At 34.6% G+C, this 19301-nt stretch overlaps 2 protein-coding genes across 3 annotated transcripts in view; one reads left to right on the plus strand and one right to left on the minus strand.

The window, feature by feature from the left end:
* Positions 1-6592, plus strand: part of prss12 (serine protease 12) — a 29875-nt gene extending 23283 nt beyond the window's left edge. The window contains exons 12-13 of the mRNA XM_026203999.1: positions 2041-2339; positions 4652-6592. Of these exons, the coding sequence (XP_026059784.1) occupies positions 2041-2339; positions 4652-4959 (607 nt within the window). The 3' untranslated portion in view covers positions 4960-6592. The remainder of the gene's footprint in view (positions 1-2040; positions 2340-4651) is intronic.
* Positions 6593-9140: 2548 nt separating this feature from the next.
* The window catches only part of ndst3 (N-deacetylase/N-sulfotransferase (heparan glucosaminyl) 3), a 68921-nt gene continuing 58760 nt past the window's right edge, over positions 9141-19301 (minus strand). The window contains exons 9-14 of one of the 2 annotated variants that reach the window (XM_026203996.1): positions 18764-18887; positions 17375-17549; positions 15883-16053; positions 15685-15794; positions 11549-11651; positions 9141-10166 (exon numbers count right to left, since the gene is read on the minus strand). In XM_026203996.1, coding sequence (XP_026059781.1) covers positions 10047-10166; positions 11549-11651; positions 15685-15794; positions 15883-16053; positions 17375-17549; positions 18764-18887 — 803 coding nt within the window. In that variant the 3' untranslated portion in view covers positions 9141-10046. Of the gene's footprint in view, positions 10167-11548; positions 11652-15679; positions 15795-15882; positions 16054-17374; positions 17550-18763; positions 18888-19301 lie in introns of those variants that run through there. The other variant, XM_026203998.1, reaches the window with a different exon arrangement.

A 19301-nucleotide genomic window follows, 5' to 3' on the forward strand; every position in this document is an offset into this window, starting at 1 on the left:
CACACACACACACACACAGTTGATCTTTAAGGTTTTATTTGTTAATGTAATGTTATACTATATATATATATATATATATATATATATATATATATATATATATAAATGAGATGTTGTGTCTATGTTTTGCACATTGTCAGTAAATCACCCGCAGAATTTCCACACCCATCGGCGCTGTGTTGGAATTTAGCTTGCGTGATAATTTGCCCTGTTTAGTAAATCTGGCCCATTTTATGTTTTTTTTTTTTTTCTATCCACCATTAGAGCACTATTATATGTATAAACCTGAGGAGAAAAATACTGTAAATAGCTGTCAATTTAATAAAATAATTGTAATTAATCTAAAATATTTTTACATTTTATTTAGTATTATTATTATGTATTACATGTATAATTGATTTTATTTGATCATTTTTCCCCTTTGTTTTTTTTACGTTCCTGTAGGTCCCCTTGTGACCCCTTTGGGTTCCTCAGACCCCACTTTGAAAACTTTCTTTGAAGAGATATGTCAGTCTCACCACAGTAAAGAAACCTTATAGTAGTCTATATTAAAGCCTGGCAAGCACAGGAGACTTTCCGTTTCATGCGAAGACCTTTGTGAGTGTGATGTCATGGTGTTGGGTTTATGGAAAAAGAAAACTTCCTGTATATCTCTGTTTTCACCAACTGACCGCGAGTGTGGTTTTGTAAGTGTGTGTTTGTGTGTGTTAGTTCACATGGTTTGGCTTTGGGTCCGTAAGATCGGTTGACAAGAACTTCCTGAGGAAGGGACCTGATTTGTCATGTGAGGGAGTTTGTGAGTGGCACATAGAGAAGTCATAAATCATCCTCTGATAATGTATTACACTGCTGTGCTGATTCAACTGCATTCAGCCTTTCTGAACGAGTCCTGTTTGCATGGCCTCTTTCTTTTTTATTGTTTTTCTTGGGTGTTTTGCCTTAATTACAGTCATATAGCAATTTTAATGGCCTACACTATTTTTTTCTAAATAAATGAGAAATAAAACACTGACACCCAAATTCAGTCATTCTTAATGCTACATGTGATTTTAAGCATCACAAAAATGACGTTTAAACAGTGGTAGAATTTATATACTTTAATTCAGATCATTAGGTTATGGCAGAGGTAATCTAAATGTACAAATCAAGAATATTCGGTAACACTTTATTTGAAAGTGTCCTTGTAACACGTTACATGTACTTAATATTATAATAACAATTAATTTTGCATTCTTACATGCAAGTAACCCTAAACCAAACCCTAACCCTAACCCTAATCATATAGTAAGTACATGTAGTTAATTAATAGTACTCGGTACTTAAATGTATAATTACACTGTAACAAGGACACCTTAAAATAAAGTGTAACTAAATATTCTTGCTTAATAACAGTATACATTTCTTTAAAAAAAAAAAATAATAATCTTGCAGGCCCCAATCTCTTTAGTGTGTATATGAACTTTAACAAAAAAACAACCTCTCTAATATCAGCCACTAACTAACATGGCAACTAATATATGTAAGTCTGGACCACAAAACCAATCATAAGTAGCACGGGTATATTTGTAGCAATACACTGTATGGGTCAAAATTCTAGATTTTTTTTTTTATGCCAAAAATCTGGATATTAAGTAAAGATCATGTTCCATTAATATATTTTTTACATTTACTTCTGTAAATATATCAAAACATAATTTTTGATTACTAATATGCATCAAGAACTTTTACTTGAACATTTGGACAACTTTAAAGGCGATTTTCTCAGTAATTAGATTTTTTTCACCCTCAGATTCCAGATTTTCAAATAGCTCGATCTCAGCCAAATATTGTCTTATCCTTACAAACCATACATCAATGGAAAGCTTATTTATTCAATTTCCAGATGTATAAATCTCATGACTAGTTTTAGTTTTTTGGTCCTTGGTCACATATTACGCATAGAAACAGTTTTGTTAATCACCAACAACCAGTCTAACCAAATATATCTGAGAATCACTAGTCTTAGGTTTAGTTACAGGTCTGTTATGTGCTCTTTCCTAGGTACGGTAACAGCACTGGACTGTATAAAGTTCGTGTGGGTGATTATCACTCTCTGGTTCCTGAGGAGTATGAGGAAGAGTACGCCGTGGAGAAGATCGTCCTTCACCCGCGCTACCGCGCTGACAGCAACGACTACGACCTGGCACTGGTGCGTGTGTCTGGTCACAGAGCTCAAAGGGGTGTCACGGGCGTCTGCGTCACACTGAGCCGCTTGGTGCTGCCTGCCTGCCTGCCAATGCGCAGAGAGAAAGTGACGAAGGGCATTGCCAACTGTTACATCACAGGCTGGGGAGACACAGGTTAGAAAAGCCATGAAACACACACATAATCATTCATGCATGCACAAACTCTCCATATAATACTTCTTTGAAATGAAAGAAATGCAGATCTGATTCAGAAGCAAATATAAAAGACTGTCGTACAGCCTCAAGCTGTCATTCTTGAAATGAAGGGTGCTATGAGCACAATCAGAGCAAGAACTGAGGCTGCGGGTGTAAAATGGAGGTGCTTTTGACTCTATTGAATAGCACAGGCTGACAGGCATAAGATGTGATCAGACAGTGTGAAAGCAGAACTGACAGCGATAATCACACACTAAGAGATATCAGAATCTTTGTTCTGTGTTCTGTCTGAAACAATCACTCTCTCACTGTGCCTCTCTCATTCACAGACAGGCAAACAGGAAACCAGTTCAAGTTTTGGTAAAATGGTGTGATGACATTTTCAATTGAATTATTTAACAGATGCTTTTCCCCAAAAGATGTACAAATGAGGAAAAGCACAAGCAAATTCAGCAGAACCGAATTTGAAAAGTAAACAAAATAAAGTACAAAAGCAGAAGTGTAAAGCAAAACAAATCAATGGGGAGTGCCCTTTTATCATTTGTAGCACGGGTATAATTGTAACAACAGCCAAAAAAACATTGTATGGGTCAAAATTATATTTTTTCTTTTATGCCAAAAATCATTAGGATACTAAGAAAAGATCTTAAGATATTTTGTAAATTTTTCTACTGTAAATATATCAAAACTTATTTTTTGATTACTAATATGCATTGCTAAAACTAGCATACTATTAAATAGGGCACTTATTACTTAAATAATATCCTTTAAAATACTTAAAGTTACTGCAAACTGCATGCCCTTGCTTTTGGAAACTTACTTGCATGTTAATTTATGTAAATGCATTATAATTTTAATTTATATTCAGTGCAGTTAGCTGAACTTTAGAGAGTTTTTTGATCAACTCATGTACATCTTTAAAATGATATACAATGTTTTAATTGCTTCTGGTTCAGTGGTTAAAGCGACTAGCAAATATACTGACAAGCATTTTAGTGTAAAATAAAATATCTTATACACGGCTCATCCATTCAAAATTTAGATTTTTAGTTTTTTTTCTCTCTGCCAAAACATAATGTAATTAAGGACAGCTATAGCGGATGTTCTTATAAAGTTGTTTAGAGGGCAAAGTTCAGTGTTTTGAATGGAAAACCACTTGCTGCACTTAAATGTGAACAATACACATCTGTATTTAGGCAAGAAGTATAGAAATATTTAAACAATTAAACATTTGTCAGCATGTGTAGCAAACTGCTTAATACACAAAACAGTTTTTGTTTGCTGAAAGTAGTTAATTTTATCAGTAAAACATCTGTTTTTCCGCAACAGTTAGGCATCATCTATCTCAGAAATGTAGTAATTATTTGTGCCGTTGGCCGTATTTGCAAACAAGGTTATGTATTTGCTTAAGGATATTTGTAAACACTGGTTTACGTACGAGCACATGGCGTGAGTGCCATTTGAACATGTTCACAATCACAAAAGAGTGTTTATTAGTCTTCTGTGGAATTATGGGGCTGTGATGTCATTTGTACATTTTTCCAACTAAATGTCCGGTGAGAGAGAGATAATAAAAAAAATACTAGCAGCTTGCATCAGTTATACATATTCATTAACACCTAATATTGTAATTTATTATATTATGATAACACTTAATCATGCACAATTAAATGCAAGTAACCCTAATCCTAACTCTAACCTTATAGTAAGTACATATAGCTAATTAATATTACTCAGTACTTAAATGTGTTTAACTACACTGTAACAAGGACACCTTAAAATAAAGTGTAACCTATATCTTTAACAAAACCTTTTTATTGGCTAAAATTCTTTTAGCTAACATATTTCTTTATCACAAGGATATACACGATACCTACAGCCACATCTGTCCAGCTGTCTGGTCCCATCAGAAAGGACATACATGACAGTAGTAACATCCATACAGAGCTGTAATCAGAGAACATGAGGAAATCATCAAGAAACTACACAGGGTGTAATTATGATGTCAGTTTTAAGCAGCTACACATTATCATGTGACATGCTGATAGCGGGGTTTCATTCTAATGGTTACGTTGTGTTGTAAATCACCTGTGTCTTGTCTCAATCAGTGGACTTCAGTATTATTTCAGTAGTCTTCTGAAATGTGTTGAATGAAGCGTTTGATGACATTGAAAGAAAAGCCACTACATGCTCCATTGAATACATGTAAAGTTCAGTGATCACTTCCAGACTTCAAGTAAAACCCGTTGGATTTTTTTTCTTTTTCTCAGGTCGTGCATATTCAAAAACTCTCCAGCAGGCCTCCATTTCGGTGTTGAGCAAGCGTCAATGCGAGCAGCGCTATTCTGACCAGTTCACCAGTCGCATGCTCTGCGCCGGCTCCTCCCATGACAACCACCGCGTGGACAGTTGCCGTGGAGATAGCGGCGGTCCGCTGGTGTGTGAGAGGCCGGGTGGAAGTTGGGTTGTATATGGGGTCACGTCTTGGGGTCACGCGTGTCGACTGCAAGATGCACCCGGCGTCTACACCAAAGTCTCTGCCTTCGTGCCCTGGATTAAGAAGGTCATTGGCAAGTAGGGCCCAGAAAAATCAACCAGTAACAGACAGTCACAGCCTGTCTGTGAGGGCAGAAAAATTAAGCACACTTTTAGGGTAAAAGCTTCAGAGCTAAATATGTTATAAAATAGATAGTTTCATAACACTAGCTAAAATCAACTACAAATAAGTCTTAATGGTCAGAGAGAATTAGTAGATTCTGAATATTTGAATTAGCAGACAGTGTAAAATTACAGTGAAAAAGAGTAAAACAGTCAAAATATCTAAACATTCTTAAAATAAATGAATTTAAAGTGTAAAATTAGGCTTATTAGGACTTGTTTTCTTAGAATATATGTTGAACACTTAGGCATAAAGCTTTAAAATTTGTGAGGTTTATGCTTGAAACAATAAAAGTTGCTTCAGTAACTTTATCTAGTTTTAACAATGGTTAGGTATTTTTACTGAAAAACACACACACACACACACACACAGGCCTATAAAAGTGATGCTTGGATTGGTCTTAAATTGGCAGGTTAAATTATAGCAGAATTTCTTTTTTTTTCTTTTTTTATAATGAAAGCACTTCTAGGTTGAAGAGACCACAATGCTGAGTGTGGAGTTATTATTAATTTGTATTTTTTTTAAATAATGAATTACGAATACAATAATGAAAGCATATCAGTGTGACTATGTACTTTATGCCATTAAGAGACAGAAACTATGTGAGCCTGTAAAATGGGACGAGTAATGTTCCAGTTTGATACTGAAGAACGTTCCAATGGCTTGAAATCACATCAAGATTTAATGCTGAAATGAGAAGATTCTGGATTTCCTGCTAAGAAAATGTATGGTAATTCTAAACTCCTGGGGTATGGTTACCATGCCATTGCTAAGTAACTGACCACATCACCTCATCGACACATTAAATGACATCATAATGCTCCACAGGAACCATGACATCATTTATTATAGCACAGATGTTCGTGATGATAACTGGACTGAGGTTTTCTATATCTCAACTTTAGGACAAAAAGCACATCATATATCTGCTTATATGGGAATTATGTGCAATGGGAAACTGTTTATACCTCCTTGTTTTAGTGTTGTGATAATGCATTTCATTTCAGCATGCTTAACTTGTGTTTGTTTTCTGTGATTTACGTATATATTACGTATTTGTGAGTATGATTTATGAGAGTAGCCTTTATACAAACTACACCCCTTAAAAAAAAAAAAAAGAAAAAAAAAAAAAAAACTGGTCTGTGTATAAAAAAACTGACCAACCACAAACTCTTATTTTGCACAACTAAGGTGTTGCAGTTTAGACTTTTGTAAATTTGTTTTTCCAATGCATCATTCAGTCATATTGTAATCTTCTGTTAATTGATTATGCTATGAAAACTGTAAAAAGTGTTAATTTGTTCACACATGGCCAATAATTCTGTTTTGTATCGCCTTTATATATGTTTAAATACTTGGCATGATGCTTTTATTATTGCCTAAAAATTGTATGTCAAGTCATGTAAGGTCTGCAATGTCATTAACCGAAAAACAATCACAAAAAGCTATATACAGCTTTCTTACAACTTCAGTTTGGAGCATTAAACATTTCACAGTTGGTATAAAATTTGTACAATTTTTGTGGAATAAAGTACCGTTTCTTAAATTGGAAGATTTGATTAGAGACAATTTGAGAGGACAAACAGTATGCTTTATATTTTTATTTAAGGAAGTTTCTGACAAAATGGTTAGCTTGAGATTTTCCGAGTACACAGGCAAGTCAGGCTGGCTTTGTTTTGTTCACACAATGGTCATTGTGTACAGATCTGACAGTGCAATGTTAGTGCTGTCTTTTCAGAGAGCCCTTTGTTTACATAGGTCCATTGTGTGTATATGTGTGTTGACACTGCATTTTAAATACACCCCTCCTTTGAGCTCATCTCTATGGAGACAAGCTAACTGTATCATGGCAAAGACCTAAATCAGTTTTCAGAAATGCATGCAAGATTGTGCATGCATGCAAGATGTTTTTGTATTCATTCACTACTTCCTGAAGCAGAAAACATGATATGATCTAATTAAAGTAAATCTGAACGAAAATGCCTTAGTTTTGCCACAAGCACAAATACAGTAGCTTAAGTAAATATAATATTGGATCCAGTTATACAGGCAGGAGGGGGAGACGTTTCTCAATGACTCTTTTATTTAGTGAAAAGCCAATCCTGAAGGCTCACCGAGAGAGGGGGAGATGTGTTACAGGGATTGAGATTGAGCGCAGTGTTACAGCGCCATCTAGAGGATACTGTTTAATTCAATCGCTTATTTATGGAAGAACTGTGGAACTATATAACTTTAACTTATGCTTATTATTAGGATCATAGACTATGACAGAAAACAGTGATCATTTACGTCAGGTACTTTATGATAATGTATCTAATATAAGATGCAACTAAAAAGTAGTGATGTCGTATCAATACCAAAGCAGGATCTGAGAAACAGACATTCAACCAAACGATGACAGTATATAATAGAAACAGACCAAGTTACATATTTAGACAGAACACCAAAAGATTCGATGTACAACAATTTGGATGAATTAAAATTATGTATGTACAATGCAAATGGGTTTGTGCGTAGTTAATTTTAATTTATTTTAAAAGTACTTATTTATTAAATTATCTTACATTTTAATTAAACTCACAAACCCCCTGCAATTAATCTACAAACTTCAATTTAGGAAACCATCGTAATGTAATGTTTATGCACTTCATTTCCAACAAATGTAATATATTTTCTTACTGTTACATATCAATATGGTACACGATTGTTTAATTTAATGTGATAAAGTTAGGTAAAAAATTATCGAAAAGTAATCTTAAAGTTATCTGATTATATTATATAAGATGTGTTATGTAATTTGGAACCACTAGCCCTAATGGACTACAATTTGGAAGTAATATACCCAGCTCTGACTGTAGACAACTTCATTGATTATAAAGGCATTTAGGGTTTATAAAGGGAGCGCACTCCGTTTAGAATTTGAATAAAAGTGTTGGTTTTATGCCGGTCGGTCGGTTAAAAACCTGAGGGCAGCGGGTCTCTTGATAAAAAATCCTGAGCCTTTCAAATGATGGCATTTTGCTAAAAAAAAAAAAGTAGGCTATTTGCATAATATATAGGAGATACGTTTTTTTCTTCTTCAGAGTAATCATGTATGACATAAACCTATCTTATATGATTTTTATACATCATGCTACACCCAAATTCATGTGGAAATCTTATTAAACAACACTAGCCTTCTTTTAACACAAAAATATAAATAGCTTTCTGAAAGGGTCTGTTGCTGGATGATTGCCAATGGTTGTTGTATTTGAATAATTAATGAAGTAGGTCTGTCCAAGTTTTTGGGAGCTGTTTTATGGGTGTTTTTAGTAGGCCTAGTCATTTGTAAATGTATTTACATAGCCTAAAATCCCAATTTTGTGTAGGCTACTTTATGCATTAATGTATTAAATTTGAATCTTCTGTTGGTAAAAGGTATGTTATCCTCCTCTCTGGTTCCTGTGAGCTAAATGTTGCTGAGTACCAGCATTTTGTAGTTGATTAAAACATTCATTTTAAGAATTTGATGCCTGGCACCCTGTTCCATGCGTACTTCCGTAAAACAATTTTCTCTAAGTAAAAGTTAATTTTTTAAAAACTGTACTTAAGGTCAGCAAATAAATATTTGTGGCCTACTTCGTTTATATCGTCCTCTGCCCACAGACACAACAACCTTTGTGTTCATTTGTACAGCGCAAACATGATCCATCTGAGAGAGAGACTCATAAACCTATCTGCCTGTATAAAGAACAGTCCGATTATTTTTATATGACACTGAGAATAATTTGTAGAATAAGATTTAGATCTTAACACAACGCTTCATTACAGATACATTTCTTGAAAAAAAAAGAAGCCAATTTTAATGTCATTGCGGCCTGGGACCACTAGAGAGAGGTGTTTCATTAAAAACATAATCATTAAAACGAATCCCTAACACAGCCTAGCATTAAGGTTTTATATAAACCATGCACCTACCTTAATAGCATGTGATCCATTTCTTCATACTGTGCATAATAAAGTAAATATAAGATAATATCCGAGTGTTGTAACGTCCATTTCCTCTCTGTCTGTTCATTAGGTAGGTATATCAAACAGAGACAGAACTTTTGCAAGAAATGTTTTACGGAAACATGAATCTCTCCAGTGTTTATTGAATATATATAGTTATTTACATATTTCTCAAAGCACTTTCTCACCTTATTGAGGCAAATTGTTTTCAAAAATAAAAGTCACATTTCAAATTCATCAGCCAACCAGTTGCAGTCCAGTGGGCGGGGCTAAGGCTACCTGGCTACAGACATATGCCTAGACACACGCACACACATTATGTATTTACCCTCACACACACGCACACACACACACACACACACTGAAATAATTTCCGCTCTTCAGGCCATTGTGTCTAGAACAGTAACTGGGACGTGGACTGAGACATTGACATCACAATGACATCACTCCATTAATCGGTTTAAAGCTGATGCAGAAATCTTGACTGTGCTCTTTATTTCTCCATAATGATTCTTAACATTCTGCACCTTCACTCTGATTGGCTGATAGATTGATTGACTGATATATTTGCAAGAGTGAGGTTATGAACAGTGGTTGTGCAGTTCTAAATCTCTCCCGATGAAGACTTATAAAATCTAAAGCCGAACCTTTATATCCAGTGACTGACGGGGGAAAGTTTATATAGGAAGAAGTCTGAGGACATTTTCATTTTTCAGGTACAGTCTTTTATGCAGTCTTTGTTTAGCTGCATCTGAAGTTGAAGAGTCACAGTTACCTCACCGTACCTCACTTGAAAAAAAAAAACCCTGACCTTTTGCAACAAAAATGTCATGTTGCCATGGACACAATACTGTTTGGTTTGGATTTCCAGAGGCACCAATGACTGGTGAGTTGAATTTCTGACCTTTGCTCTGCAAGCTTTCAGGTAGGTGGCATTGAGTACCGTTCAAGTGTCTAGTTTCCATTGAGGGCTGAATCTGGATCTTTGACCCAGGGGAGCGGTGGTTTGGTTAGGGCTACCTGACCTTCTGTAGTTCCTCTCTGAGCCAGGCCGGTAGCGGCTGACCCAGTCTGTGCAGCAGCTTAGATAATTCAATGTTCTGATCCCTGTAGAATCTGGAGAGAAATGCTCGTGACTAGAAAAAGAAAAGAGTAAAAAGAACACATTTTTTACTGTGCAGAACAGCTACAGACTTTTGTATAGAATATAGGGGTGAAATGGAACACATTTCCAATTTCGGTATAGGTCTTATGGTTTGGCATGCACCTGTACCGAACAAATGTTTTGACTAACTTAATTTAAAACTCCTTTTCCCCCTAGCAACTTTCACAAAGGATTGGATATTGTTGGTTCAGCTTGCAAGGGCTAGACGGTGTATATATAGTAGATTTTGTAAGGTATAATTTATTTTCAAGAAATATAGGACAATAGCATTTATATCAATATACTTTGATGTTGCGAGTGGAAAATAATAGAGGACACAGACTGAACTGCTTCAGGAAAAGCAAACAAGATGTGCTTAAATCCAAGTGCCTCAAACTAACTCAAAAGCATACAGTTGAAATCTTCTTGACCTCATGTCAGATGCATGATATGTAATGCTTTTCTAAAGGTGTTTTCCTCAGTACATGGCTTGCATCTTATGGTTGTATTCTTATGTGTAAATGTTAGGAAGTAACGTGAGTATTTCCATTTTGCATAAAGATTGGCCTGTGTCTGTTAAAGATGTCAAAAAAACTGTTAATTCAGGCTAAAAATCATTTTGATAAAATATTTTGCATCCTAAAATCGAACAACTTCAGACATCTTTTTAGTAAACCACTGTTTTAAATAAAACAGGAAAAACAAAGGAATTTTGATGTTTTTCGCTGTACCAAAAACTTACCAAACTATGACTTGGTACATACTAAACCATCATTTTTGTGTACCATTACAACCCTACTAGTATATGTACAATGTTTTTAAAGGGATAGGTCACCAAAATAACACAACAAAAAAAACAACAACATTCTGTCATCATTTATTCACCTCATCCCATTCCAAACCTGTATGAATGTCTTCCTCCGTGGAACACAAAATATATTTCGGGAAATGTCAGTGTTTTTTTGGCCACACAGTCGAACTCCACTGACTATTACAGTTTGGACAAAAACAGTTCAAAATATAAAGGTGTACCTTTTGAAAAAGTACCTCCCCAGCTTTTGTATCTTTTTTTGTGAGAATGAAGGGTTTGGAAAGACACAAGATGAGTAAATGTAAGTTTTTTTTTTTTTGGTGAAGTAAAAATAGAGAAATAAGAGGTGAGAGTCAGAGATGTTCTGTAGGTATCAGTTATTCAGTACATGAGCTACAGACATGTTAGCTGTTGCAAAATTGAACAGTCTGGGGTCAGAATGAGTTCTCTCTCTCTCTCTGTGACCCATATTACTCAATGAAGGCAGGCCTCTATAATGCAGCTGTAATCATTAAAGATTAAAGGCTCTATTTTGCTCAAAGTTTACTGTTGTTAGGTGGTACCTCAGAGTCCATGGGTGGGTATTTGCGGCCCTTGCTCTTCCCCAAACATTTAGTCCTGCCCCCTTCCAACAGCTGACACCAAAAGCCCTTCTGAGGATCAAACCTGTGAACAAAGAGAGAACTATTTACAATCTAAAAGACCTCAAAAACGTCTTTACAATTTGCATATTCACTGTAATATATAGCCTACTTTATATATTGTGTCCATCAATCTATTTTAAGTCTCTCAATACCTTTTTGATTTCTACACTCGGGAAATCGGGAAAAGTCCAGAATGTTTTTCCACACATACGGACACACACACACACACACATACAGAGATCTGACTGACAGATGTCTGCTGTAACCTTGTCTGTCTGTCAGATGAGAAATGGCCTGCATGGTTTGATAAGCATTCAGAAATACATCAGCAATCTCTATCAGCTCTCAGCAAAATGTGATAGAAAGAGAGTGTGTACGGTATGTGTGTGTGTGTGTGTGTGTTAGTTAATTCTTTGGCAAAGCAGTAAGCAGGGGGTACTTTGAAACATGAACTACGACACATTTGTGACACAACGTATTTTTCTGTTTTGTTTTACTCTCTCACTGTCTTCTATTTTTTGCTCTCACTCAATCCTCTTTCTTCTCCCTGCTCTACAGTTTTCTTAAGATATTCTGTGTTTAGTCTCAGTCCCAGAAAATACAGAGAGAATAAAGAACATGAGAGCCTTTTTTTCTAACTCTGGGCACTTGTATATCCCCAGGGTGATTTATTTTAAAACCACAATTTTTTTTTTTTACTTTATGAGTATCATATTAAAATTGCCTTGAAAACTTTTACTACTTTTTTTTTTTAGCAAGGTAAAAACATTTTATTTAAATGCCTTGGTTGCACTTTTAAAATATTATTTCATAAGTGATAATCTAATAAAAAATCAATAGGTTAGTGTAGAATAATTTATATTCATTTAAAAGTTTTATAAAGTCTTTTCAAAAAATAATATTTAATCATCTGGAATTTTGTCACATTATGCATTCAAAACTGATTTGGGAGCATTCAGATCACACACTGCTCAGTAAATGTAGATTCTTTATTTACAAATCAAAGCCAGACAGAATGTTTAACAAACATCATTTGGATTATTTGTGTGATATAATCAACAAGCACCAGCTGAGGACTGCAGGCCAGTGGCTTACATTGTTTTACTACTGAATTACTGCAAATCTGTATTTTCTTGATTGCAAGTGAAGCCACAAAAAGAAGTGAAGTAACTGAAACTGACAGAAAACAAGAAAAAGTAGAAACAGGCATGATGAGAGACTGAGAGAGCGAGAAAGAGAAGAGATGTGTGGAGAGATGAAGTGAGAAAGACTCAAACAGAGGGAGGTTATTAATAAAAGCCAAAGATTGATGGAGCTGTCTGCTGTAGAGAACACATGCAGAGACTCACAGAATGTTCAAACGAGAGAGAGAGAGAGAGAGAGAGAGAGAGAGAGAGACAATGAAATAGACTACATCTGACACAGGTAATACTGAGTTCAATGTTTTGGCCTCTTATATCAATGGCTGCAGAATGAAAAATTTGAGACAACCATTGATTCATTTTAAAATACCACGGTTTCTTCTTTTTTGCCACAATGCAGTTTAGGTCGTTTAGGACCCACTACAAATATTTGATATTTATTCATTTTTTATTAATCACAGTGTGCATTATTTCAACGAAAATAAATTTTTTTAGAATGAAAAATATATAATAATTTTCTAATTTGTCTTAATTTTGATAATTTTCTGTCCAAAAGTTGAGATGAACGAATTTCATTTTTACTTGATTGAATTTCATGAAATATATGAAATGTATTACAGTACAATATTATTAATACATTTGGTCCAAAACAACATCTGGTCCACAAAACATTTCACACTGGCCATGTATTATTTTATTTGGCATGTTCAATCATTTTTATAATCATGAATTTCACATTTTAATATTTTAATTTTTTTGGTTTCATGTGAGGAATATTCGACATGTGTTGCCACATGGTGTTCTGGAGAGAGAGAGAAAGAGAGAGAGAGAGAGAGAGAGAGAGAGAGAAACCTGGTATCAGATAAACTTTACCTGTCAGTTGTTGTAAGTCATGAGTTCTGTTTTGTTTTTGGCAATCTGTATGAAACTGATTTGATTCACAAGTGTAACAGCACGAGTCAGTTCAAACATGATTGAACATGCTGTGTGTTCATTTTGAAATCTTAATTAGCAGAAGGCGTGGCCTCATCCTCTGACAGGTGGTTTTTCAGCCATTAAGAAGCATTGTTTAACAAAGAACCACAGCAAATTGTTGTCTTGCACACATGACACTTTAAGAGCAATCTAACACAAAGAGAAAGTGTCAGATGCCTAACGAGCTGTTTTTAATTGGAGAGGCCAGATGAAGTTAATCTTCTTGCTCTCATGCTGTGTTAATAACTACAGCCAGATTATCACAATTAATCTCATTCAGGCTCTGTACAGATTATACAGGCATCTACTGCTGGGAACATGGATCTATCAACTCATTTAATCAGCTGATTCTCAAACACATGGGACCAGAGACAGCATGGATGACAGGCTCGCTCCTGTTTCACATCTCTGGATGAGCCTGTGTCCATCTGTGTGTGTGTGTATAGTCTCGTTTGTGTATCCAAGTAAGGACCAAATGTTTCCTCAGTGATGGTGAAATCTAAAAAACTACAATCTCTGGACCTACAGTCAAAGCAAAAATTATTCAGACACAGACATCACTTTATACTCAAAAATTATTCATACAGTGGACTGCCAGTAAAATTTGGGTTCAAAAATTAATCAGACACTTGGACCTGACCATGTTTAGCTTTATTATTTTTCTCTAATTGCTAATGCAAATTTTTTTACATCACAGACTGAACAAAATTAAACATTGCTTGGAAATCAGTTGACCTAAATTGGTTCGATCTAATTGTGTACTTAAATTTAACAGCTGAATAATCCATTACACACCTTTCCATAAGAGCTATCTGACATTATCAAGATATTGATGAGTTCTTGTCATATTTTATTACCATTTTCTGAACTATTGCGAATAAACTGTGATATAATGTGAGAATTGTTAAAGTGGGGTCGGATTAAAATTTGGTTCGACTGTACATCACACAGCTGCATTCGGGAAACATATTATTAGCTGTCAGAGTTAATGCATGAAGTTTATTAAATATGCTTTGTGCTTATTAACATTTATTGAATTTGATATTATAACTGTTTCATTAATTTTCAACAAATTCACCAGCAAAATATCACCAAGTAGTGAAACAACATCATTTACTGAAATGTTAATGCAAACATCAGAGAAGGATTGCAGACTAGTGGCTGAAATTTCTTTCCATAATTAAGATTACATCCATAAAGTGTGGGGAAAAAGTGTTTATTTTTTTTTGTGGTTTGTCATTCCTGTGCATTTTGATATAGTTTAAAGGAATTTTAAAATTTCTTCAATTTAAGGGAATTTTCAATCTGTACTTTTTAAAATTAATTAATAGTTTTATTCAGCAAGGCTTACTTATAAAGATATAAAATGTGTTACATTTAACAATAATGTTACACATTTTAGTACTTTCTATTATTTAGAACTTTCTACTCTTTAAAGATTCCATAAGTTCTTCATATAATGACACATATTTTCCACAAAAATATTAAGCAAGAAAACATAATAAATAAATACAAATAAATAAAAATAAAAATAAAAATAAATAAATCAATAATAATAATAATAATAATAATAATGTATGTTCCTTTAGCACCAAATCAGAATGATTGGAATGATTTCTGTGACGCTGAAAACTGTAGTAATGGAATGGTTGCTGAAAAGAATAAAATAAATGTTTAAATAAAGGAAAATGTAAAATTATTTGATATTGTAATAATATTTCATTAGTGGACTAAGCAGTTTTTGATGAAATAAACACAGTCAGGGTGGGCACAAGAAACAATATGGTATAGAAACAATATTTTGAATGGTAGTGTACTTATTTTACTTATGAAAAAAGCAAAGAAATTCATATTTTGGGATATTATAGAATAATTGCAATTATGCACATCTGGGAGGTCCCCACTTGATAAAAAATGTTAATGTGTGTGTGACCTTACGTGAGTGCCTGGGAGTAGTTGTAATAGGGAGTGACACCCAGAAATTTCTGAAGCTCGTCCATCACTTTAGCTGGGTCATTCCTCAGCTGCTGTCCATCAATAATCATCAGCTAAAGAAAAGAAAAACAGGAAGTACACGATTCAGAAAATGTACAGAAAAAATTCTGAAATCAGCAAGAGTTGGTCCAGATTGGTTACCTGGTTTGGAGGGTAATATGTAAGCCATCTTTCCAGGTGTGTGGCATAGAGTCCAGGTATGAGACAGCGGTTCTGGAGAGAGCGCAGCTCTGGTGGAGCGAGCTGGTCTGCTGAAATAACCTCGTAGAAACTGAACTGCAATGCTGCTGGGTCCTCATGAGCCCTCTGATGCTGCCAGTGAAATTAAAACTGTTTTACCAACCAAAACACTGCACATTGATTTCAACATTATTATAAATTATTATAAAACAATCACAACTCTGCATGTATTTTTTTGTTAAGTAGCCATGTAATAAGCAAGATAATGTAAAGGGCTTCAGTTGTATTTAATCTGGATTTAATCTTTTTTGTTATCCATTAGATGTGATCAAAAAATCTTTCTTTTCAAGTTCTCGTGGTATGCGGTAGCAGCTTCATGCTGTTCCCTCCTGTGCATGCTGTTGATGAGATTTCTGCCTCACACTAACTTGCGTTTACACCCAGTGATGTTCTCACTCCCACTTACACATATTCAATCTCTCCACAGTATCACACATGAACATGTGCACGCTTGTTTCCAACGGAAATCCACCTAGCACATGACACGCATACACAAAATACATGATTTCATGTATTTAAGCTGTGTATATACTACCTTGCACTAAAACAGTGAAAACGTGTAGTAAAGGACTAAGAAAATATCAAACACACTGCCCTCTATAGGTCAAACAGAGTCATTTGTATCTGTACAGTTATTTTCTGAGCTACCCTCAGATGCTAAATTGATTTTTTTTTCTTTTCTTTTTTTGGCTCTATGGATGAATTTGTATCGCTTTTTTATATAAAATTCAAAGCAGCCTGCTCTCCTAAAGTCAAGTCTCCTAAAGTAAACATGCACATTACTTTCTGATTTAGCTTCACATTTTTGAATATTATTATGAAAATAATATATTTATAATAACACAAACATAACAATATGAATGAAAGACACAAGTGTTTTTTTGTTGCTTTATAGAATAATAAATGCCTCTTGTTTATTTCGAGTCATTTATTAAGCTGTATTTGAGTATTTCTGCACAGCATATTAATTCTAATCTGTATTTGTCTTATAGCTTGACTTTTCACATCTGCCAATGCAGCAGCTTTGCAAAGCAATCAGAATGATCTTTGTCTGGATATGTATGATATAAATGACTACTCCACTCAAAATAGCTATTTTCTATTTTAAACTTTTGTTTATATACTGGCAAGCTGATTTTATGCACAAGTAAAATTTGCAAGTATATATTTTATCTTAGTATACTTTTTTTTTGTAAAAAAGAAAAATACAATTGAAGAGTAGTGTACATAAAATATGAAAGAAAACTCTTGTACATGTCAACATGGTCAAAGGCATTAAGTTTTTGTTGTTGTTGTTGTTGTTGTTGTTGTACAGCAGTCTCTTTCAGCCATCCACACAACTCTGATTGGTCAATTCTACTAGTCTCTGCTTTGTGATTGGTCAGTGTCATACCTGGTACCAGCTGTATGCCCTGTCTGAAGGGTTGATCAGCAGAGTAAGGATTTTGGCTTTAGGCAAGAGAGTAGCGGCTCGTTTGGGCGTCTCCTCAGAAGGAAAGTAATTTGCGCTCTTCTCAAACAGGAAATCTGTGCTGACATTAGAGGGGACAGGAAAGAACTCCATGTACCTTTGAAAAGAGAGGTGTATTGAGTTAGAGAAAACACATACAAAGACAAATGCACACACAAACATATCATGTACAGTGGGACATTTTGCCACAGAAGATTCTGTTCTCACCACTTTATAAAAAGTGCTTGCGGCAGGAATATATCTAGGTCAATGACAAATAAACCTATCCAAGATAAAAAAAAAGAAAATCTTTAAAAAATCTAGTTTAACCATCAAGTGAAACATTTCCCTTGCAGCTTGTGTGTGGAGCCCTGCACAACATTTTGTTTCCACAAATTAAGAATTTGTTCCTACAACTTAATTTGTTCCCTAGTTTTACATAAATCATGGCCATGTTATACTAATTTGTTCCTCAAGGGAACAAATTAATAAAGTGTGGCCACATTTCATCTAAAATGAAGGAACACATTAATTAAATGTGTCCATGAATTAATGCATGCCATGTGTGTGCCTCTGTAGTGTACACTTTTATTATAAAACATATTTTTACAAAGTAAAAAAAATATAAACAAGTAAATAGTAATAATAATAATAATAATAATATTATATATATATATATATATATATATATATATATATATATATATATATATATATATATATATATATATATATATATCAAATTATTTTAAGAGATTCTCTTAAATTCCCTCTCATTCTCTATATTCTATCATTTTTTGCATGTGTAGGTACCGCTACTGTATATGATTTAATTTGGTCCATTAAAAATTGAAAATATTAATAATTAATAAACTTCTTGTAATTATCAGGTTGCCACAACACATTAAGACTAGTCAAACAATTTATAATATAATAATAATTTATCACCTGACCTATAAAATCCTATAATTGACAGTAAAAAAACGCTACAAACTTAAGCACTTAAATCTGAGAAAAACTGGTTAAACAAATGACTATTTATAGATGTATAAACACTTCAATTTATAATAATATTGTTTACATTAAACGTTTGACTTGGAAAAGAAACAATACTCCAGATCTGTCTTCCAGATCAATAAATTACACAGAGTATTTACCAAAACAGTGGAAGATCGTGTTTAATTATTTGGGCTTGACCTACTTAATATTAATGAGCCACGTCTTAAACATTTTTGTGATGTCATAACCCTTGTACATTCCTCCAAAAACATTTTAACAAGTGAAACCCACACACAAATGTGTCTGGTGCACAGGAGCACACTTCACACCCACCAGTCGATGCCTTTGTGGTAGTTGTTGGTGTTGAAAAACTGCACTTCCTCGAATGTTTTCACACTGGGAAAGTTGCTGGAGATGAAGGGATGCATGATCAGGAAGAGGTAGAGCGCTGTCGTGCCTGGTGAGAGAGAGAGAGAGAGAGAAAGGAGGTGGGCAGGAGAGAAAGGAAGAAGGAGGAGAAGTAAATCAACGAGCCCTTCCCCTGCAAATGATGAAATTATATGTGCAGCTGATAGCGCAGGAGAGAAACATTTTAGGCCTGGAGATTCAGCCCACAGACCGAGAAACTAAGAGACATGGGATCAATACACCATTTACCTTATGGATTTTTTTTTTTCTGTGTGAGTTGCGAGTTTGTGATACAGCAGGAAAGAAGATGAGTGCAGAGAGGAGAAGTGTTTAACAAGACAGTGTCTTGACACCAATCAAAATCTTACAGCCCCAAAACAGCGCTCTGTCTTTTCCCTTGTTCTACCTCCCAAGCCCTCTGGGGATGTGTCAGTATTGTTCTCCTCTAGAGCTGAACACCCGT

Source organism: Carassius auratus, chromosome 26, assembly GCF_003368295.1.
Source record: "Carassius auratus strain Wakin chromosome 26, ASM336829v1, whole genome shotgun sequence".
Classification (NCBI taxonomy): domain Eukaryota; kingdom Metazoa; phylum Chordata; class Actinopteri; order Cypriniformes; family Cyprinidae; genus Carassius; species Carassius auratus.